The sequence below is a fragment of the Geospiza fortis genome, unplaced genomic scaffold (genome assembly GCF_000277835.1).
Source record: "Geospiza fortis unplaced genomic scaffold, GeoFor_1.0 scaffold614, whole genome shotgun sequence".
In the NCBI taxonomy this organism is placed as follows: Eukaryota; Metazoa; Chordata; class Aves; order Passeriformes; family Thraupidae; genus Geospiza; species Geospiza fortis.
This window is the reverse complement of record NW_005054488.1, coordinates 797,274-821,608: the sequence shown is the minus strand read 5'-3', so window position 1 is coordinate 821,608 and position 24,335 is coordinate 797,274. Positions and strand designations below refer to the sequence as shown.

Sequence of the window (24,335 nt, the reverse complement as noted above, 5' to 3'; positions counted from 1 at the left end):
TGGCCAGGGTGGTTTTATTTCCATTGTCTGAGTGTCTGGGTGGAATAGCTTCTAAACCTGAAATCTGTGCTTAACAATTGTCAAGTTCTGGGTGGGGATGTGTGGGAAGGATGACAGCAGTGGTGCCTGCACTTTGAGAAGCAGGCTGTGCATTGCAGGGTGCATTCTCAGTGAGGTTGTGATGCACAGGCTTACTCTGTGTGTCTCTTCTAAAGATGATCTGTTTTACTTGAGCTCCCATAGTACACAGGGTTGTTGGGACTGAAGAGGCTTGAGCAGATGTTGAGGTTGTAGTTAGTAATTTCATCTATTCCAGTTTGAGAAATGCACTTATTATTTGCAACCTGTTGCTGAGGAATATATTAATCTATCCAAGGGAATTTTTTAGTGTGATCATTTAGCATAATTAATGTAACAGAAACAGATTGATTTGGCATGTTAGAGATCTTTGCTGAGGGGGCCACCATTGCTCAGGCTTTATTCATCTAACCTCCATTTCTTGAGAATTTCTGAATTGTCTTGTACTTTCTGAGCCCTGGAATGTTTTTAACACAGTCAAAATGAGATATTGACTGCACTTTTTTACCTTTAATATATTGATGTATTCCTAAAGCAGTTTCTTTCCTGTATTTCATCTGCCTGCAACAAAGGTTTTGTTTTGGCTTTGGTATATACTCTCCTCCACAAAAATTGGAGGCATCTGGAGAGGAAAGGGAGATTCTGAGGAAGGCAGACTCTATTATATGGTTTTAAAGTATAATTTCAACACTCTGGTTCTCAGAAGTGGATTTATCTTGCCACACCTCACTCCATCCCTGTGTTTCTGCCAAGGAGCACTGTTGGCTCCTGCCCAGTGTTCTTTGTGCCAAGAGCCCAAGGTCCTTTTCAGCTGGTCTGCTCCAGGCAGCCCCAGCTTGTTCTCTCTGTAGCTTCTGCCTTCCTAGGTGCCATATTTGCATTTCCCTGGGTGAGGTTTAGAGGATTGCTGTCAGCCCATTCCTGCCGAGTGCATCAGTGCAGCTGGATGCAGCCCTGCTGCTGGGCCCGGTGCAGGTCCCTGCTGCTGTCCCAAGGAAACTGCTGGCTGTGTGCTGCAGCAGCCCCAGGGCCCTGCAGGGATGTCCTGCAGCCCTGGCCCTCAGACACACACCTGGGCTGCTCCTGTTCCCAGCTCAGCACAGCCCTCTGGCAGCCCAAGGCAATGGCCCAGCTTGGTTCCAGCACCTGGCAGATGGGTGAAGAGCCCTCCTCAGTGACAGCCAGGCCATGACCCTCCAGGGACTGATGGGAGGGTGAGCAGCCTGTACTTGGCCTGGATTAAAAATGGGAACCATTATGAATTTTCGCAGAGCAAAATGCAGGCACCTCTCTGGTTGCCTTTGAGGGGAGCCAGGCTGACAGTAAAGATGGTTTTGTTTATCTTTCATATATACAGCTGAGAGAGAGAGCAAGGTCTAATCTCTTCTCATTTTCAAAGGTTGAGGTGATGTTTAGAAATCTGTTTCAAACACAGTTAGGAACTGCTCATATATAAAGCCATATATAATTTGCTTTATGACGATTACTAGCAAAAGAACAATGGCTTAATTCATTTTTCATGATCCATTTTTAAACAGCTTAGCAGGTATTTCCATTATAAATGAAATGTCTTAATTAGCTTCCCACTAGATGGAGCAAATGTATGTGGACCCAGCAGAGGAAATGGGGAATACATTTTAGATAGCTGAAGAACAAATCACTTTACTGTTCTATTCTTGTTAATTATTAGTTTTCTGAGTTTAAAATGGAAGCTTCTAAGCCATATAGTGATTTTTCCTACTTAATAAACATAAGCAAAGGCTGTGCTTTGTGTGAAGCTGTGTATCAGTTGTCACAGTTCTCATGGAATCAAGGCAGGGGCTTGGCTTACAGCAGAGTTGTGTGATTGTAATACCTGTGTTTGATTTTATTTTATCCATAGGGGTTTGAAATTCTTCTTTAAAAGTTATACCCAAAAAAGTGCTTCCTTGAAATAAAATAACTGGAAAAAGGTAAAGAATCTTCCAGGTTCCCAAGTGAGTCCTCAGGTAACCTAGAGAAGGATTTGCAGCCCTGAAATCTGAGCATCCTCTCTGGTCATGCTGTAGTTTATAGAGCTGTCACCTGCAGGTGTGGAGAGGGGCCTGTGGCAGAGCGTGCCAGGGGGCACAGGGCAGCAGGCAGCTCCCACAGGGGCTGCTTTCCTGGCCCTGCTCTGGGAGCCCAGGGGCTTTGGGATCGTTCCTGACACTGCTCTGGGAGCCCAGGGGCTTTGGGATCGTTCCTGACACTGCTCTGGGAGCCCATGGGCTTTGGGGTCACTGCTGACACTGCTTTGGGAGCCCACGGGGTTTGGGATCATCCCTGACACAGCTCTGGGAGCCCATGGGCTTTGGGGTCACTGCTGACACTGCTTTGGGAGCCCACGGGGTTTGGGATCTTCCCTGACACAGCTCTGGGAGCCCAGGGGCTTTGGGGTCACTGCTGACACTGCTTTGGGAGCCCACGGGGTTTGGGATCTTCCCTGACACAGCTCTGGGAGCCCAGGGGCTTTGGGGTCACTGCTGACACTGCTTTGGGAGCCCACGGGGTTTGGGATCTTCCCTGACACAGCTCTGGGAGCCCAGGGGCTTTGGGGTCACTGCTGACACTGCTTTGGGAGCCCACGGGGTTTGGGATCTTCCCTGACACAGCTCTGGGAGCCCAGGGGCTTTGGGGTCACTGCTGACACTGCTTTGGGAGCCCACGGGGTTTGGGATCTTCCCTGACACAGCTCTGGGAGCCCAGGGGCTTTGGGGTCACTGCTGACACTGCTTTGGGAGCCCACGGGGTTTGGGATCTTCCCTGACACAGCTCTGGGAGCCCAGGGGCTTTGGGATCATTCCTGGCCCTGCTCTGGGAGCCCACGGGGTTTGGGATTACTCCAGGTGGGCTGAACCAGTTGCCCCCTGGCTCCAGTGGCCAATAGCTGCCTGAGTCCCAAACAGCCTAGACTGGCTCCCCAATGGCCCAGACTGGTTGAGTTATATAATTACTACGTTTGTAATTAGTTATAAAATTATAATTAGGGTTATTTATAACCATGAGGGCTCCAGGCCAGCTGTTAACCACCACAGTTTGTAAATCTTACCCTGCTCGTAACTTTGGACCCTTTTGGCTACAATGCCAGTACTAGATGGGATTTTCAGGCAGCTGTCAAGTTTCCCCCAACTTTTTAGAGTTAAAGATGTGTGCAGAGCTTTTGTGCAGCATAACTAGGTCAGTATTTCCTGGAGTAAATCTCTCTTTGAATTGCTGTAGGCATTATGTGAGAGTGGCATACATACAAAGTACTGTCGGGGAAAGGAAAGAGGAAGCAATGAAAATAGGGCTGAAATGCACATTCCCAGCACAAAAAATGTAGCTTAGGGTAGGAAACAGGTGCTAAAACTCTATGTGCCAATTTACTTAGATGTGCCAATGTCACAGTTTTTCTTTGAAAGGACATTCAGAGGGAAGTACTCAGAATTTGCACTTTAAACTTTTCTGTTATGCTACTCAGCTCAGATCTTCCCTGTCTCCTGGCTGGTTGTTGAGAAGATGGTTATCCTCATGTGTGCCCAGTGAGACCTGGAAGCACAGGGAGTCAGGCTGTTGACCTGCCTTGCTGTCTCTAATGGTGATTAATTTTCACTTTTTTGACCCTTATCTCCTGGAGCAGAATGTTCTGACATGACTTGTGAAACAAGCAAACGAAACCTCCAAGCATCCAGTGACAATGCAGCAACTTCTGCCCCATACTGTGCCTTCACACCATTTCTGACATTTGAAACATGTACCCTTTATCCTGTAACATCTTTTATTATTGAAAATAGTTTCACCTTTCAGTGTCCACTTATTCTCATAATTAAATTCTTTGTTTTCACCAAAATTTATGTTTTAACCGATTGCAACAGGAATTCAACTTTAATATCTAAAAAAGGTTTTTGCACAATTTTCTCTGTTAGGAACAAGAAATGTTTAGTACCTACATTTGAAAATGAAAATGTGTACAGGCTGTGGCAGGACAATGATTTTACTATTGTTTGATGACAAATTCCTTGCCAGTGCTTGGTGACATTAATGCTATCAAAGGCAGAATTCTGCTCTCTGGCTTAATTAGCATTTGTTGGTTTTTTCTGCTCTCTGGCTTAATTAGCATTTGTTTTTTGGTTACAAATATCCCCAATAATGTGGTATGCTAAAGAGAGGAGCTTTAAGGGAGCTGCCAAGAAGAGATTCCAAGAATAGGCAGGTGATCATCTTTAATAGAGGGGATGGTGTTTACCATGGTATTGCTATGTCACAATATTGACAGATTAAGAACGTAGTATTTTAATTTGACTTTTATGATGTAGGGTTTATTGTTCTCAACACTTAACTGCTTTTAACAAAAACCTGGTAAGTACTGTAAATGACTAGATAGCAACAATTATGTAAGGCTCTTAGCTGCTCAGAAAAGATAAACAATCCTTGTGGTTTCTTGTTCTCTTTCTAGTGCATCAAACCTCTTGCTCTGGCAGTGTGTCATCTGGCAGAATTAAGTGTGAGATAATGGTTGTGTTGTGACTAATACACAAAAATATCACTCAGTAGCTAAATATTTGCAGAGTATGATATTTTTGCGTTTGTGACACGTGTGCTGTGGTTTGTTACACTGAGTGACATGCAGCCTGACAGGATGAGATGTTAAAAATCTGGGCATTAGGCAAATGTCCACAGTAGAATAGATAATCTCTGTAAACCATTGTGTGCTCACTGAAGGACGTAATAGACAAACTCTCATCCTCCTGGAGTTCATGCAAGCATTTCTGCTGCTGCTGTGGGATTTACATAGCACAAATAACTGCATTTGCAGTGGTAAAATAAAGACATCACTTATCAGCTTAGCTCCTGTTAAGGTGTTGGTTTGCTCTGCATTTTAGTATTGATCTGGGAAAAAGAATTACTGATGGGGCTGTTGAAACCAAGATAAGATAAAGCATAAGAGCATATAATGACAGTGTGAAGGTCAGCATTTAATTGAATGTTAGATAAGGGGAGATAGCTTCCTTTCACACTATGATGCCTGTTTGTCCATTTATGTTGTGTTTTTTGAGATTTTAGACCTGGCTCTGCATTATGTTCTAGCAGCTGAAACCTTTTATTGGCAGGATTGATGGTTCCATGGGTTGTATGTGACCTTTACAAGCAAATGATATAAAGCTTTTTGGATAATCACTTTTGAGGGGGTTTTAATAAAATCTTTGTGTTGGAGAAGATGCTGTGAAACTTACTCAAACAAATTGTTCTACAAAGCTTGGATTAAAAACCAGAGAAATCAAAAAGCCCATTTGCAACCAGTTTAGAAAAACTGGCAGAGATCTAAAGACTAGGGAGAAGCCCTTGGTTTTATTAATTATTCTCTTTAAAATCCTCGTAGAAAAGCAAATTAAAAGGTTTGTCATCAGAGAGTGGTTTTCATTTCATAGATGAAAAGGTAATTCATATCTTGAAATCACCTGGGTGCAATAGTAATGACTTGCTGTTGTGGCTTGGAGTTGAGTACCAGCAAGATGTCAAATTTATCAATATTAGACTTTGCTATAAATATGACTTTGAGTCCTCAGCCTGAGTCTTCAGTAGCAAGCCCACTGAGAATGCAGATTTATTACAATCATTGAAATGTGAGAAGGAGTACATGCTACTTGTGTAGCTTGTCAGCCACAGTAATGGAATTACAGCCTAGAATGGATGTGTAGGAATGTACTTGAATGTGTTTTTGTCAGGATCAGCAAGGCTTTTCACAAAGGACTGAAATCTCTTGCAGCCCTGGGCCAGGTGTCCTGCCCACCCTTGTGTCTCACTTCTGCTGCCAGCTGCTCTATCACCTTGTTTGTAGTGTAGGCTGCTCAGACTTCATCTTGGGATGAATTTCTCCCCTCCTCCAGCACTTCCAAGGGAGACTATTCAAGAGTTCTGCTCCTGTGGCCTCTGGAAACCTAATTTTTCTGTGTTCAAATTTATTTCTAAATTCCATTTACCACTGTGTTACACGAATCTGTAGGTTGTTGCTGGCTGGAGTCTTGGGCTTCATTTTACCCCTCAGCATTCTTCCTTGCATTTACTGGAAATTCCATGCTTTGTACGTCTCACAGCGAGTTTGCCATTTATGTCTTGTATTCATTGCGTCACTGAGTACACTACTCAAATGTCTCCCTCTTCTGTCACTTGCAGTTGATAAGATGCCTGTTAGAGTCTTAAACAATACTCTGAGCTTCTTTCCATGCTTCTCACTCCAGTCCTCCAGCTGTGCTGTTCTCCCTGTGCACAGTTTCTGTTTATTGCTGCTAGCACGCTCTTTTGTGTTGCAAGCCTTCGTGTTCGTGCCAGTTTAACCATGCAGTCATCAAGCATTCCTTTTGAATGGTCATGTGTCGGCACATGGAATATTCATATAAGCAGATACAGGTGTGTCTCAGGTATTTATCAACATGAAAAAAATCACAGATTTTGCTTTGAATTGCATAAAAGAGCTTCCAAGGAGAGAAAACAATTGAGTAACTACTTTTGTTGTTCTCATTATTATAGTGGGGAGTTTTTTCAGTTTTTGATGTGTCTGAAAATGACAGTAGTTTATGGTTTGTGATTTAAGGTTTGGTAAATCAACAGTTTCCCTCTGCTTGAAATGTCCTTAGCCTTTAATGACTGGATAGGTTTGTTTTGTGTTTCTGAATTCTGTGGTACCAACAGCCCAAGACGTGGCAGATGTGGGCTCTGGAGAGAATGACTTGGGAAGAGCTCGATGGCAGTGCAGTCCTCTGGCTGGGAGAGCAGGCTTTCTGCAGGGAACCCCTCAGCCCAGCCACAAACAGGGTTTGCTGATGGGAAAGGGGCATAGGCAATTTAAAACCAAAAAGGTTTCTGTCAGCATTTAGCCCATGAGGGGTTTGGGTGAGCAACACTTAGACCCTGAGTCGATGTTCTGTGTATGATAAAGAATTGGAGAGGGAATCCCTGTGCCAGTGCAGCTGCAAGGAGATCTCTGCTCTGATTTGCAGCTGGTAAAGTGCCAGATCAGATTAATACAGTGATGATTTCATCTTTGGAAAGCTTACCTGAGACTGCCATTGAGAGGTGTCTTGTCCTACTGTCCTTTTGCTGACCTCTTTGCTAATATTTCCATGTGGAGGCTGGTAACACTTCCATAGCTTGACTTCACAGGAAAATGGTGTCAGTGGAATTCTACAAAATTCTCTTGATGGCCCTAAAATAACCATTTTGTAATTATATACAGTTTGTTGTGGGGTAACAATGGCATAAAGTTCTTAAACACATTACCTAAAATTCACCTATGTATAATGTGACTGTCTTAAAGATATTAACCATTCTGCTCTGTCACAACATTTTGAATTCCATGTCTCATAGAAGGAAGAAACCCTGGATTGGAAGTGTGGCATTCTTGGGTACCTGTTCACCCAGGAAGAAAGGTGCTCTGCTGCCATGAATCCAGCTTTATGATCACTGGGGGAAAAATACCAAACTAGTTTTATTGAAACCCAAGAATTGCAATGTGGTATTTAAAATTGTTATTGTAACCCAAGTATAGTTTAAATTTAAAAGGAATTATTTTTTTTCTGTAAACTTAATCAAGGCTCTTACCTGCCTGAGGGAGTCAGTGTAATCCTGAGAAGCTGAAGTTACTGTGTTTTAATATCCTTTGTTATTGGCCCTCTAATAAGAGTGTCCCTTAGTGTTTCAATTAAAGGGAGTTTGTGATAGTTTTTTTATTGTAGGGATATCCATCACCACCAAAATTTTATTTTGCTTCCATACTGCAGCTTTTTCCAACAACTTTTGTATGGTAGCCTTTGGCTACTGTGGAATTCTTACTAGGTCTAATTCCAGCATTAAAACTGAGCCTTCAGAACAGTGTTAGTCTTTACCTGAAAATAAGATGCTCCTTTCCCCCACTTTGGCAGTGTAGCTTTATGCTTATCTTTGTGCCAGAAATTGATTGCCTGTTTTCTTGAGGAAGTTTAGCTGTATTTGTCACCCCCAGCGTTCTATTTCTGCCAACTTGTGCACCAACACTGAGTTATTTCTTGCAGTGTTATCTCATAGAAATGATGATTTTCTTTAGTGAGTGAAATTGTCTGTGTGCTGCTGAAGCAATGCAGTGCTATTTGAGCCTTGTTTCAAGGCTGCTGTTGAGCTCTGTGGTTTATGTACCCCCCTCTGACCACAGAGGTTCTTTCCCAAAGGATACAAATGCACGCAGGTGGATTTACTCACGTTAGTGCAGTGCCATTACAGTGCCAGGGACCCAGAAATAAATGACAGAACCCTGCAGTGGACCTCTTAACAGACCTTCTTTGTATATGCCTTGACAGTAAAAACATGAAGGTGAGAATATGCAGCAATTCTGGATTAAAAACATTATATTTGACTTGATTAAAAATTGGGTAAAAGTAATGGCTGGGTTTCTTTCTGCCTGTCTTTTTCTAAGGTTATCTGATAGTCCTGGTCTTGTCATGTTTCTCTTGGAATGTCAGGCTTTTGGGAGACTCAGAACATCAGGATTTCCCTCTAATTGGAACTCTAGATGTCAAGGTGGTGGTAGATCTGTCACGAGCTTTGTGAGCTTGGTTCTGTGTATTTTTGTTTCTTATTTTTGTGAATTTACTTGATAAAAAAAAGTTTCTTGAGTGCCCTATTGCATTGTCAGAACCAATAGTATTTTTTAAGTGGTTCGTAATCCCAAAAACCTTGTATGCTTCATTGTGCAGTGTTTTGCTGATAGAAGAAACTTGCTTTTAATGTTTTATTTAGTATCTTTTATAAAGTCATGTTCAGCGTGGTTTTTTTGCTATGTTATTTATTATAAAATTCAGAACTTCTGCATGAAAACCCTTTTCTTTTAATAATATTTTGGGAAAAGGGAAGCAGTAAATAAATCTGAAGATCTAGATTATATAGAAAATTTCTTGTCGTAAATGAACCAGAATCACAGAATCAACTGGCAGTTCGTGTGACTAGAAGGAACAGACAGTGGCATATTAAGTAATGCCATGTATAAAAATAGCAGGTTAAGGAGAGTTATTTTTTCTGGTTGCGCAGGAACTCGTGCTGCTCAATAGAACTGGTAAGTGACACACTCACAATCCGTTCTTGTCACGTGAAGGTTTCTTGTGAGGTACCTTTGGTAGCAGCACCAGCACCAGCTTAAACACAGAGTTTAGTAAGGGCTCCAGCGGGGCTGCTTGGTGTTTGTGAGACCTTACCTCAGACCGAAGAGGAGATGTTTGCCGCGAGCACCCGACATTAACCCTTTGCTGCCTCTCCCCAGACGCCCGAGGAGCTGGAGGACGTGTCTGACCTGGAGGAGGAGCAGGACGCGCGCAGCCGCACCAGCGCCCAGACCGAGGGCAAGACGGACCGGGTATGTGGGGCCCGGGCCGGAGGAGCTCTGGGAGCAGGGAAAGGCTGCTCTGCTCTCTGCCTGCGAAGTCACTGCACAGTTGGAGTGCTCTTGCTGGCAAACACAAGTAGTAGTTTGTAGATTCTTAGTATCGAAATGTAATAAGATCCACTAAAGCTTTCAAAGATCTCATGTTCATGCGCATCGTCTACTTCTCAGCTAAAGCAGAGTACTTCTTTAAAGGGAATGCTTCTCTTTGAACAGAAAACTGTAAATAACACATACTTGAGAGGGCCCAAAGCAAGAAGTAGATGCTGAAGACTGGCAGGTGGGGAGCTGGCTGTCAGCAATCAGGCACAGACTGGTGCTGTGGGGAGAGGTCTCTGGGATGTGCTTCTCCTTGTGAGGTGGAAGGGGCTCTTACACACAGCCTGTTGTTAATAGAGCTAAAACCCCCCCATACTTTAACATTATAGTATGGGCATTTCTGGTTTCCCCCCATTTCTCCCTAAAATAATACAGCTACTGTAGATGTTTCTTTTTGTGGCATCTAGATAGAGGTCATGTCTTAAAGCCTGATTCTATAGTTTGGGAACAATTTTCCTAGATTTCAGGTCCTGCTATTGGGCCCATAAATGGCACATCACCCCCTGAAGCAGTAGGAAATGATAGCTTTGACTAAATTATATCCATATGCACTCAGGCTGGAGTACCATATTGACAGACACCTGCACACACTTTTTAAAAAAAAAGATGTCTTAACAAATCTTTTTGCTGCTGCAGCAGTAAAAACAGTGATTTTAGGCCTCTTTGTTTGGCGTGCTCTTTGATATTGATATTTGAAGATTTATACCCAGAAGTTGCTTAGCAATATGAGGGATCTGTGTGGGGAAGAGAGATGTTAAGCTTTGGGCAGTGTGTGGTTTTGTGGGGTGCAGCAGCATTGTGTCCTGTTGGAAAGCTGTTGTGTGCAGTGTTGACACCAGGAATGACTGTGTTCCAGAAGTCCTTTGGCAAGATTCCAGAGCAGCCTTTTTTCCTCCTTGAGTTCTTTCTCTTGGGCATTTCAGCTATAATAATTCAGTTTTATTTATACATCTCTGCCTCCATATTCATTCTGCATAGGAGCACTCTTGATTCTTCTTGCTTTGTCAAGAGCGTTGTAATTTCTTCCATGTCACATCTCTCACTGCTCCAATGGGGAGCTGAAGCCTTTTTTCTTTGTTTTTATCACAACATATAAAACCAGATGTGATGTGTGTATGCCACTTGTAACAAAGGCTACATCTTAACTAGCAAATCTTGTTTCCCTTATGTATGAAAAAGTCATGTATTATTAATCACACCTTCAGACTCTATCTCCATAAAGAGAGAGAGCAGAGATTGGGGGTGAGATAGTAAGACTGAGATTTGACCTCATATTGATCTTCCTCACTCATCTAGCAAATGTTACTTCATTGATCTTTTCCCTCAGATAATTTCCTATTTCTGAGATGAATATAATAGTGCCTGTGGCACCATCCCCTGCTGGGGGATACAGGTCAGCGTGGGCAGTGTGCTGTGAGATCTCTGGGTACTTAAACTGGATAAAAATCCTGATGATTATTTGTAGAATGATTTTACATCCTTGAAGAAGAGGCTCCTTAGGATCAATCCCCTAGCTACTATAGGAACAGGTACTGCTCATGGATCCAAGGACTAATGCAGTTTTTCCCAGCTGAGAGTTAGCTCTTCCTCTGGTGGTTATGTGTAATGTGTGTAGTCAGCTCTGGAACCTATCACAGACTTACTTGTGCTGCCATGATCGGTGTCATTCCACTGAGGGAGGTAGTGGCTTGTTATTGTGGCATTCTGTGAGGGGTGAGTAAGATTTTGCCCAGTTAATTTTCAGCTTAGAGGACAATGTACATGTTAATGATCAGGAAAAATTACTTAAAGTGTTTGAAGTTACTAAATTAGTGATGAGAACAGCTTAGCTTAATTTCAAAGTTGCTGCTGCAGGTTAAGGTGATCATATTGAGGAAGAGGCCAAATGTTTTACCTCACAACTTAATCCACTTAGGGGTGGCAAGAGCAGAACTCTTTCAGGCAGCCACACACCCACATCTTTTGTGTCAGAGTTCTGCATACAGAACTTTTTTTACAGAACTTCTGTGAATGCATGGACAAAAATGTCTGGGATTAAGATCATTTTTTTACACAGTTTTGTTGCACACTGTGTTTGTGCAACAATTCTGGGCTGAAAAAGAGTTGATACAGTGTGTTCTGTGAATGAGAAAATCCAGGCTAAGTTATTTCATTGTTGTACTTGTATTGCATTTTAAATACAACGATTAATTACATAGCTCTAAAAATCTACTGAACTCTAAGAGGGAAGCCTGGATAAAACAGCAAAGACCAAGAAGAACTGTTGATACTTGCATAAAAAGTAGTTAGAGAAGGGAAGCTAGGTTTGCCATCAGATTAATTAGCAATTTTTATTCAAGTGGCAAGTACTGTACATCTAAGTTCCTACATTTAATGAAATGCTGACGTGCATTAACAGGAAGTGTGTGCTATTTTGTTAATAAAAAAGCCAATTTCAGAATATGTTTTAAATTTTTATCAAAGCCCTACAGAAGCATGAAATACTGGTAAGAATTCAAGCAGAATGAAGATAACTACTGTAATTTTGAGTAGGTTCTATGAATAGTAATTTTGACACTTGATACATGGCAAAAGATTCCCTGTCAGGAGTCATGATCTATCAAAAGCATTTAATTTTCTTGCCAATTTTTGACCCAATTTCTGTAAAGAGATTAAGTTACTGAAATACTCAAGGTTGCAGCAGTATATTATATACTTCTACAAAGTAGAGCTGGAAAGAACCTCAAGAACTTGGCTAATCCAGCCATTTGGCCCAGGGCAGAATAAATACACTTCTTCTTGACACACACATATATATGAACAATTCTATTGCTCTTTCTACTTAGCTCATTCCTGGAATTGATGGTTTATTGGAAAGTTTTTGTCCTTATACCTCATATGTTGCAATGGACATGTTAGCACTAATCTGGAATGGACACAGACAGTGAGGTTCCTTTCTGTAGGGTTTTTTTTAATGTACTTGCGCATCCTTTCTCTATGGCCTCTTTTGGAGACTCCAGGTTGAATAACTCCAGTAACTTTGATTTACTCTTCAGGGTGGAGTTTCTTGTATGTTCTTTTAGTCTGTGTCTCTTCTGGGTACTCTGCAGCTGGTTAATGAATTTCTTGATTTTTGTGTCCAGACTATTTATATTGCAAAATGTGTGAAGCCACCTGTGACCTCAGCAGCACAAGTGAGAGCTTTGCAGTATTTCCTGCTGTGTGCATAGTTCACAAGGAGCTTTGTATGAGGTTTGCCTTTCTGCCATGAGCACAGCCTTTTATCAGCCACAATTCCCACCCACACAGCTGCCCATGGCTGCTTCTGTCTCAGTTCTGTGTGTGTGCTGGTGATTTTTCTTAGGGGTAAACTCTGTCATTGTCTCAGCTGCACTACACCCTGTGGTGTTTCCAGATCTCAAGGGCACTTGGAGTTGTAAACTAGGCCTCTTCCACTGCCAGTGTGCAGTGTGGACTCTTGGTTCTGTGGGAACACTGACTAATGCAGCTCCCTTCACAGCTTTTCCTGATGGATCCCATGGCTCAGTGTGTGTTCTTGATAAGTGCTCTGCAAGCAGTTTTCTGACCAATATTACATCCACCCACTGGAGATTACATCTAGACCTTATTTCTCCAGGTGATTTGTAAGGATGACATGAGAGCCAGTGGCAAAGCTCTGGTGAAGCCCAGATTTAGGGCATGATGCTTTTTCATCTATGGGCCTATGGCCGTGGGACAAAGAGAAACTGCATTGAATATGCCATACTTGCATCATCTAAGCCAAACTTCTTAGTGAAGGCTGATGCAAAAATGGCATTAAACACTTTGTTTGCTATCTCCCAGCACTTTCACCTCTTCATCTGGTTTATCCAATTATATTGCATCTAAAAGTACAGCAGAACTGTCATGGCAGAACAGATGAGGCACTCTCTGAACTTGTTTAAGGAATGCTGCACTTCAGCAGGCTTGCTGCAATTCTTGAAACGGGGAGAAGGCAGCTGGTGACAGCAGGTAGTAAAGTATTGACAGAAACACAGCTTCTCCCCTCTGTCAGCATCACACACCCACACAGTTCATCTCTGGGGGTGTGTATTCACTTAGCTGTGAATGCTGAACATCCAACATATCTCTGTCACCTCTTCATCCAAACTCACAAACTGATTCCCTCAGTAGGAAAAGTAGCAGTAAAAGGTAGTGGACATGTCTTGCTCATTTTGACTGTCCCTTTGACTCAGTGATGTCTCCATGAGTTCACTTAGGAACATACTGGCACTCAGAATCAGACTCAGGAATGTATGGTTTAGCCTGGAATGGACCTCAGAGATCACCTTGTTCCACAGCAGGGATGCCACTCCCCAGCTCAGGGCTCAGCTCACATGAGTGTTGTATGGCAGTGGTCTGCAAAGTTTGTTCAAGAAAAAGCCAGTGAAAAGTCATGATTGGAGCTGTTGTGAAACAGCATGATTGAAATATATTGCTGTACTTTGAGTGATCTACAGGGGTCCTGTTCTTTTTCACCAAATGTTCAGCTGACTGCAGCAGGAGAGCAGGAACAGACCAGAGGGCTTCTTCTGGCTGCGGAGGCTCTGGTGGAGTGAAAGCCTCAGCTCCCAAGACAAAGTAGGGACACAAATCTGTTCTTCTGGGATCTCTGACATTTTCTTATAACTACAGGATATGAAGAGCAGGTTATTTTGTGTTCTTGCATGTAAAAGCTCTGAGAAGTTTTCCATGTGCTCATTTGGGAAGCTGGGGTTTGTTTCCTTGCAGCCTACAAAAGTGCAGAAAAACAGTGTTTTCCTCTTTCCTTCTCTATAGTTACATGACATTTTTGCAGCCTACAAAGCTGGAAGTGTTAAATAATTTTCAAGGGAGATTCTTTGATTTTGCTTGAATGTATTGTGCTGCTTTCTGTTGCCTTTCTTTCCTTCCTGGTCCCTGTAAGTGGTAAGAATGGTGCTGGTGTGGATCTGGCCTGTCACTTGGTTTTAGGGGTCAGGAAAGAAAAAATGTATGTCGATCTGAGATTTTAAGAGCATAATTAAAGTTTATGTGAAAGGCAGATCCTTGGAGAGCAGCCCAAGACAAAGGTAGCAAAAGGCCAATTCTTAGGGTTGGGATGTCATTGGCCAGCAGTGTACCAGGGAGAGAAGAATCAAAATTATCACCACTTAGTTACCCCCCCATGTGTCCTTACATGGCCTTAAAAGTTCAGTTTCATTGGTGGAGAACTGACTGAAACATGGAAAGGTATGAAAGGAAACAGCAGAACTGACTGAAACATGGAAAGGTATGAAAGGAAACAGCAGTCTCACAGGGTCAGTCAGGTTGCAAACGGGACAACTCAAATGACACAAACTCCAGTGTTGGAGACTCCAGCTACCAGGGAGAAACAGCCTTCAGAAAAGTTAAGTCAGGGAAATTTAAGAAAAAAATCCATACCTTTTTTAATAATAGAAGGAAGGAAATATCACAGACATAACTTCTCCTCTCACCTAGTCCTAAATCTGTTACCTGCTACTGTAATAATAACATTTTGTTTTAGAAGTAGTGAAAAAATAATTTTCTCTTGCTCAACAGAATAAATCTGCACTCATGTAATAGTCATTTAATTTAGATCTTGATTTCACAATTACTGTTGTGTTGTTTATTTTGATACAAAGTTAAATCTGTGCTTAAAAGGTTCTGTATACACTTGCTTTTTTTATTGGTCGTGGTTTTAAAGCAGTATGAAGGAAAGGAGAGACAAGACAAGGTCAGAATTCTAATTTCCTTTGCCCTTTGTTCCAGTGGATAATGTCTCTTCCACCTGAAGCTCATTATTGTTGGCAGATAGCAGGATGCTGTATGTCACATTTCCCTCATTAAAATGCCATCTTTCTTGTGGTTTTGAGATCCAGGCCTGTGATCTTGAACTCAAAACAGTGTTGAAGCTGGGGGCTAGGAAATACCACAGGCATCCACCCATCAGCAAACATGTATGAGATCATAAAAGTTCTCTTCCCTCTGTAGGGCATTTTGGGGTTTTTTAACAACATGGGAGAAATAGCCTCCAAATAGTTGTGCTTTCTAGTTCTGTGACTGTAGGGTGATTCTGACCACAGTCAGATGGTTCCTTCCACCCTTAACCATTCTGTGATTCTGTGTGTGACTGCAATTACAGGTACATGCTGGGAAACCTGTAATTTTCAGTAATTTGTCTAAGTGAGAATGCTAACCCTGTGACAGTGCTTCTAGCACAAATCAAATCTCTGAAAACACATTGCTTGAAAAACATACACATTATGTATGGAACTGATTGCCCATTTTATTAATTAGAAGCAATTCAGCCATGGCCTTAACTTTCCATTTTACTGGTGGTAGACAATGTTTTCTAAACAAGAATAAGTCACAAAATATTTATTGTGTAATTATAGAGTAATGACAGTGTGTTACTAATTGCTGTGTGCAGTTGTGGGTTCCTGGCAGCCTGAAGGGAAGGTGTGAGCTGAGCAGCCTGGCAGCAGAGCCATCAGGACCAGCGTGGCTCCTCTCTCTGGAGTGGGTGGGAGGGGTGATGAAGGGCCAGGATCTTCATGTGGCCGTGTAATATCCCAGCCCCTGGCTGCTCCCTGGCCTCCTTCTGACACAGGAGGGGTGTCTGACCCGTGACTGCAGCAGGTAGATCATTTTGCTCATGAAGAGCGTTAAACAAAAACATTTCTCTGACCATGCTGCATTTTTAGGGGCTTTCGGTAATCTTATGCACATCCTGATTTCTGTCTCCTCTTTGTCTTCTGCAAAGACAGAAGATGCATATTTGAACAATTAAATATTTTTCAGTTCCTAGAATGATAATATAGAACCTTCTCAGAAGAGAGAAGAAGCATACCTGAGTGTTTCAGGACAATTGACCCTTTTCATTGACTATTTTGTACCTGAATAAATACTGCATTTTGTAACTTTTACATGTATCATACTTAAAACTGCTTCTTAGCCATAGGAAACAGGAAAATTTTTCAGTCATATTTCATAAAGGCTGTTTGGAAGAATTTAATAATCTCTCTCTTGCTATGTTAAAATGAATGATTTCAGGAACACCACTTTCCCTATACACTGAGATTATTTATTTGGCCCCACCCAGTGACAACATACAAATTCGGAAATTCAGAAGTGCTCAAACTCAAGCAGTTGGTTCAGGCCATAGTGTGTTTAAACTGTGTATTTATTAATGTGCAGTGGTTTTGTTTAAAAAATAAAATACTCTGACATAGATGTTTTACAAATCAAATGATTCTGTTTTAGGCCAAGATGACTCAATTGCCAGAAGCTGAAAAGGAAAAGATAGCTGAGCAAGTGGCTGACTTCAAAAAAGTCAAGAGTAAGCTTGATGCAGAGATTGAAATCTGGGATGATACCAGCAATGACATAATTGTTCTCGCCAAGAGGATGTGTGTGATTATGATGGAGATGACTGACTTCACAAGGTAATTACATAAAAAAACGGTTCTTGGATATTTAGAAATGCTGGAGGCCATTGTCACACTGTTAGAGCAGCAAATACAGAGTTTAATGTCAGCTCACAGCATCTCTGCAAAGTTGAGAGGCTCAGCTAATGCAACACATCAGGTAGGAGCACTGAAGTGTTGGGGGATTTAATGTTTTGAACTATGCTTATCTCTAATTTTTTGCCTTTGTCCTCTCTTATTAATTTTTGGTAGGGTTTTTGCACATGTTTTAGCACTTTTATTTCTGCTCTCAGTGAAAGGGAAAAAGTAACAAAATAATCTTGATTTTAAGCTGTAGATTTCTCATCTGTTGTTCTGTCTACTTGTATCAGAGCATGCTGTCAAGCATGAAACACTCTGTACAGAGCCCATGTGTGACAGTACACATTCAGACTCGTACATATTTTATATCCCATTATTGCTATTGCTTTCATGAGAACTCTTGTGCTGCTAGATGTAGTTTAAAAAATGAAGAGTACCAGAGCAGATAACTCTCAAAGCTGGTATTTCTTTCTGCTGCCATTGTGTGTTTGATGATGGCCTTACAACAGGAAACAAGTTTAAGTGCAGGAGCTTTTCCTGCCGTGCTCTGAATTAAATGATGTGTAAATCTCATCAAATTGATGATAACAAAGGAAGATACTGGTGGTGGTGTCTGTACTTCCTTCCCCCCTCGGTCTAGCTAGCAGTAAAATAGTTGCTGACAAGTGAAGCTGTTACACACAGCCACTCTTGCAGGACACTTACTGCCTCCTGAAACCAGTCCTTTAGTGCAAGAGACAAAGAACATTCTCTTTGTGTCTTGGTGGGTGTCAGTGAACAGGGCTGCATCGAACCGAACCAGCTGGGACAGAGCTGGGCTCTGCTGCAGGCTCTTTCTGGGGAAGGCAGCTGTTGCATTTTACAGACTGGCACTTTCAAATCCACTGCAAGTGAGAGGGGGGTAAACACCTGCATGGAGAAGTCTGCAATCCACTATAAAATTGGTTTTAAATATCTCCTTCAGTAAGAAGCTCTGTTTCTTCTTTAATGATGCCAGATGAAGTCTGGCAAAAGGAAGATTTGGATCTGTTTGAGTAATAGGTGAACTCTTGTGGCTCTTCCTCTTATTGTTGCTTATCAAAGGTAGCTGTTGTATGTGCTGAGAAGCACAGCTGGCTCTTCATTTCCTGCTCTGTGGAAATCTGGGAACAGATCATAGAATTGTTTAGGTTGGAAAAGATCCTTAAGGTCATTGAGTCCATCCATTTACCCAGCACCACCATGTTCATTTGCTAAACCATGTCCCAGAGTGCCACATCCATAGGTTTTTGAACTCTTCCAAGGATGGTGATTCCATCACTTCCCTGAACAGCCTCTTTCAGTGCTGGACTACCTTTTCAGTGGAGAAATTTTCCTTAATATCTAACACAAACCTCCCCTGGTGCAACTTGAAGCCATTCCTCTCCTGTCACTTGTCCCCTGGGAGCAGAGCCCTATCCCCCCTGGCTGTACCCTCCTGTCAGGGAGTTGAGCAGAGCCAGAAGATCCCCCCTGAGCCTCCTTTTCTCCAGGCTGAGCCCCCCCAGCTCCCTGAGCTGCTCCAGAACCTTCCCCAGCTCCTTTGCCCTTCTCTGGACACCCAGGGCATGAATATTGCAGAAGGCGCAGCAAGCACCAGCTCACCTTAGCGTCTGGGCTCACCACTCTGTAACTCCCAAGTTCTTGAACATGGAAGAAATAAAAGATCCTGACATTTTGTTTTTGCTACATCAGAAACTACTCAAACAAATAGTAAATTTATGTATTTGAGTCACTCGTTACATAAGCTGATTGCTGCTGTTCTTCATATGGTATTACCTTGCATTCATTCTTATTTAATCTCAGTGAGTGGATTTCAAAATTTTGTGTTTTTTGCTCTGTCTTCTGTATAAGTAAATAGCAAGAAATGGCCTGACCTACTGTTACAGTTTTCATAATATTTTAGTGGAAATACTCTAATTTCTCTCCTGATTGGCTAAAAATGTACAAGAAAACCCCAGGGTTGCATTTGGTTTGTTCTGTTTTTCCCTAAGCTTTATGTTTAAATGGAGCAGGATCTTTGTTTTCAATTGCCAAAGCAGACCTACGATTAAAAAGATATTTGCCAATAAACATACCTAAGTCCCTTTTGCTCATATAAGGGAATGTGTATCTAATTCAAGCAGGGCTTTGGATCACAGCACTGGAACTTGTAAGTCCTGTTGAGAAAGGAGCAAGGAAGGGTCAATGGTTTAAGCATAAAGGAGCTCTGCCATCAAGCTTTGAGAATAGTTTTGCTGTTTGAGCCCTGTGCACCAGGGGAAAGTTCCTTCAAACAGAGAACTGCAGGATGTCTCTGCAGGATTTTCACAGCACTTTGGTGATAGGAAAGTTCCAACTAGGGCTCAGGTAAGACTGGGACACCAGGCAGAGCTGGCTGCTGTGTTGGAAGTGATTCTGTAGATGCACCACAGAGACACCAGTGCTGGAACTGGCCTGGCTGGGATGTTCACAGCCTGTCCTGACAGCATGCAGCCCATGGATTCAGGATTCACAGTGCCTTTTGAAGGCTCTGAGACAATTCCTGTCACTTTTCTGTGGTGTAAAGAGTAAATAATCACTGGGCTTTTACCCCTTACCCATTCTGTAGATTGTTAGATTCCAAATGGGGCCATATGAACACTTTCTTTAAACAAAAGAGTGCAGCTCTCAGCAAACTGTTCAGAAAGTATCTCATATTTGTTCTTGCTACTTGACATTTGTTTCTAAAATGGCATCAATATTGTAGTTAATATGAGAAATATAGTGAAAATAGCAAAACAAATTAACAAGACAAGAAAAAAGTAGATCTAGCAAAGTCATCCTCCAAAAGCTGTCCCCCTTTATCCTTGTAGTAAGACTAAATGTAATTCTCTAGTACTTCAAGGATTGCAGCTTAACAAAACTTTTCTCTCTGTAGTATTCCTGGTTACCACCAAGTGCAGCTGCCTTTTTGGGCAGGGCTCCTCACCTGGTGATAGCCACAGTCTTAATTCACAGCCTTAATTCATCTGGGCTTCTAGTCTCTGCTTGGGAAAGCAAATTGAGATGGCAGTTCTGTAGTTACTGCACTCAAAGAGGCCACGAGACACACAGAGGACAGAAAAGGCTTCTATTCCTAGTCAAGTTCCTCACCATAACTCACTATTTGATTTACTTTTCCTGGTGCCTCTTCCCACTTCAGAGTTACCTGTGACCCTCCTATTTCCCATCCAGCAGCCAGATGCATTTGAAATTCTGTGGAGCTTTTTCATTGCATCCTGAAATCTGCTGCCTTCCTTGCCTTTTGCTGGCCCTCCTAGCCCTCAGATTTGTATCAGCTCCTGTCACCCACATGGGAGTCCCATATCCCAGCTCTCCTGCTCAGTCTTATTCCCATCACCAACCTGGTCTGTCAGTGCCACAAAAGGCAATGGTACCTTTATCAGTAACCCCCTGAACCAAGTGTCATAGCAGTCACAGTTCAGCTGGAGATACATGTAGGAATTGCCCTTGTCCCTTCCCTCCCTGCTGGTCTTGGGGCATTCACTGCTCAGCACTGTTGCATTAAGCATCCGGGATGCTTTAGAGAGTCCATAGCTGGTCAGTGTTTGCATCATAAGCCTTAGATGAGAACAAACAACTTCCACTTTAAATGATTTCATCCAAAATCACTTAAAGATTGAAGGTTGTAAATGATTTGCTAAGAGAGGTGCTTTCCAGCTGAGTTATCAGAAAGGACAGTTGTTTGGGAGACAGTGGCTTTGGGCAGAGAAGATGAACCTCTCCTTTGGGTGCTGTGTTAAGAGCAGCTTCTGCTTGTGTTGCTTACATAAAGGCATTCTGTAAGGTCAGTTTGTCTCCTGGGTGAGGGCAGTTCAGGTGTGTGTGCATGCTTGCATGTGTTTATCATCCGTGCCTTGTCAGACAGAGCCAGCAGGGTTCCCTTGCTCCAGCAGGGCAGGCTGAGCAGGTGCATCCTGCTGGTAAAATGAGCAGCAGAACTGCAGTAGCTGCAGTGGTGCCAGGGCAGTGAAAGGGTTTGCAGTGCTCAGGATCCCGACTGTCCTGCCAGGGCTGTGTGCAATGGCCTGGGCAGGTGTTGCTCTCAAATAAACACGGGCTCTCAGCTTTGTGATGCATCCTTGAGGGTGTCAAGTTAAACAGTGTAGCACAATCAGCTGATACTGCTCCTTCTGCCTGAATGTCACAGAGCTTCTGATATTTACACAATAAGTCGGGATTTTGAAGGCAGAAATCCAGTATTTGTGTCTTCCTGTCCATCCCAAAAACTTGTGACTGAGTCTGAATTTCCTTTACACTACTACTGTGTCTTTATTAATGATACTTACATAGAATGTGATATTTCATATGATACTTTTGTGGATGCTTCTGCCACTTTTATAGTAGAAATCATTTCAGCTGATTATTAAATATGTACATCAGCAAGTATTTAATCTTGATTTGGCAGTTGCTACTCAATATAGTTCTAATAGTTAGTGCTAAATGTTCATCCTTCAATAGTTACATTTCTGAAAAAAAAATCCAAATATATTACTTATTTAATACAACCCTTATTCCAAAGGGAAAATCACCTGTTGGATCGAAGTCTTAGAAGCAAAAGAGAAGCATTTAAAGAAATAAAAATAATTTAACAGTTTGGCTCTGTGACAGTGTTACTCCAAGTATTTATATATATCCAATTTGATGCAAGCTAAGTGGATTAATTTTTCTTGTAGTAGACACAATTGCCATCAATATTAGTATTATTAAACAAACACAGTAGCTCATGAATGCACAGTCTGATTAGATCCTTCTGCCAGGGATTAAACGTTAGAATTCCCTCAGTGCCACAGGTTGTGGTGGTGGCAGCGTGCAGCTGCAGAGGGTGTTGGAGCAGAGGCACACCCTTCACATGGCTGCTCTTTGCAGGTTAACAAAGCATGGGGAATACTTGTAAACCAATACAGTGAGCAGCTAATGGCCAAAATAATGAGCACAACATTTCTTCCTTTCCTCTGCAGCATTTCTGTGGCAAAGTACAGCTGACTCATGTACAGCTGCAGTCAGGAAACAGGTTTTGCTATTACTCATAACTGGAGTAGTAATACTAAAGGGAAAGGACAAACTGGAGCTGCCTGTCAGCCTCAACAGTAGGAAGAGGACAGGTACATACACAGGCCGGCATCAGCTTTGTTTGTGCAGTCTTCTGTTCTTTTTGTGTCACCTGTTGTTCCTTAACCACAACCGTTTGAGGCACTTCTGTTCTCTGCCTGCGCTGTCAGAGCCAAAGCACACATTTTCTCTCATCTCTGAGTGCTGCTGCTGACTGCAGGCAGCACGCGACATTCAGAATGCTCTGGTACAGGCAGGAGAGACTCCCAAGCCCCTGAAATTGTTCTTGGAATTTCTGGGAAAATAGAAGCTCTTTAGCAAATGTCAGGACAGAAAGATGTTCTGTTATTATTTCTTCCTCTCTCAATGAGATAATTATGTCCTGGATATCTTTCTATAAGATAAGCATGTGTAATTATTTCACAGTTTATCTATTGCCGCTTTCCTTGGAAGGGTGAGGCATTCACAGTTTGTTCTTTCATTTAAAAACTGTTTTTAAAAAAGGTACTTTATTTGTGCAACTTCCATTTCCTTGGAACAGAAATGAAAATGAACATAACACTGTCTTTATTGAGCTTAAGAGTTGCAGTCAGTCTGTTGAAAGAAAGGTGACAAAAATTATTTTTGCTTGACATTTGACCTTTCTATGTTTCAACTTTTTATATTGCCAATGCTTCCAAACTATTTTTTAAAAATTCTTACTTTCCTGCAAGAAAACCAGATTGTGATAAAAGTAGCAGGGCTCAGAAATTGAACCCTTTTTATGAATGGCACTTTTTTCATATGGACATGAAAGTTAATTTAAGATCATGTTTTAATTGATTTTAAACAAACAGTCATTTGCAGCTAGAATGGGAAATGACTTCTAAATTTCATGTATACAGGTAGAAATCAAGACACATTCTCACAAAGAGAATTCTCCCAATTATCTGGTTAAAAGTCTTGTGTAAAACTCTTCAGCTTAAAAATTCTGGGGGTGATTTACTTGTGTGATGTGTTTAGTTGACTTACTGCTGGACTGTGTGAAGCCACTTCTGAATCATTTCTTGCTTGCTGTAGGATGCCTTGTAGTCATGGAAGCTGCGAAGATTAATTCCTCTGATTAGAGCAATTACATGCTCCACATCCTAAAGGAATTTTATAAATTGAAGTCCAAAAAATGTGCTCCATTTTAAACAGTAAGGCTTAGTTGTGCTGTTTGTGTAGAAGTCCTTAGTTTGTGCTGATGTGTGTCATACCTCGTGCGTGGATAAGCACAGGGCAAAGCAATAGTGACACAACCTCCCTGTCCCTGTGTCCAAACGTGACTGGTATTTACTTGAACACAGGGGATCCTCAGAACAATCAGAGGGAACAGCTGGTGCTTGTTTTTTATTTTTCCTGTAGTCCTGTGTAAGATTTTAGTGAATTCCTTGCATTTTTAGCAATATTACAATTAGTGTAAGAGTTATTTTAGAGTATCTAGTACTACAACCTTCAGCATAAAAGTTGAGGAAAAAAAAAAGAAGAGATTGAGATGTTTGTTGGTTGGGCAGAGAGGACCATTAGGACCTATTGTCCATGCCTCATATGTATAGTCAACAAATTAATAAAATGGAGACATACTCAAATATAGCAAAATCACAAATGAGGCAGACAAACAGATCTATGTAGCCTCTGGCAGAAGTCTGTCCAGGACCAGAAACAAATCGACTACAAATCACAGTGTACATTACAGCAAATGCAACCCTATTTTAGTGACAAGCTGTAAGTCTTGTGCTGGAAAGAGCCATCCTCTGCCTTTCATCTTTAGGGTCTGCTATATTCCGAGGACAAAGGGATTTCAGAGCTCTCAAGTATCAGCTCCTGTGAGCAGAGGCATCAGGAGTGTAAAGAGTTCAGTAATTGCACAGCTTCCAGGGCAGATTTCCGTGCAGCTGGAGGGCTGTGGTGGGACATCTCCTCTGGGTCCAGCAGAGCAGCTCCGAGCCGTGCCCGTGTGAGCGGCGCCGGGCCCGAGCCGGGGGTGCCCTGCAGCAGTTCCGGGGCGCTCAGCACTTGGCACGGCGGGCACGGCAGGGGCAGCGGGAGCCTTGGAGCGCTGGGTTCTGCAGGGCAGCCACACTGCCCGGGGCTGCTCCACTGCCGTCGCTCAGCGCCCTCCTCCCGGTCCC

The 24,335-nt window shown here is 42.3% G+C and overlaps 1 protein-coding gene across 1 annotated transcript in view; it reads left to right on the top strand.

Annotated features, from left to right (window-relative positions):
- CTNNA3 (catenin alpha 3) overlaps nt 1-24,335 on the top strand; it is a 417,013-nt gene that overhangs the window by 347,069 nt on the left and 45,609 nt on the right. The window contains exons 14-15 of the mRNA XM_005428499.2: nt 9,365-9,457; nt 16,847-17,028. Coding sequence (XP_005428556.2) covers nt 9,365-9,457; nt 16,847-17,028 — 275 coding nt within the window. The remainder of the gene's footprint in view (nt 1-9,364; nt 9,458-16,846; nt 17,029-24,335) is intronic.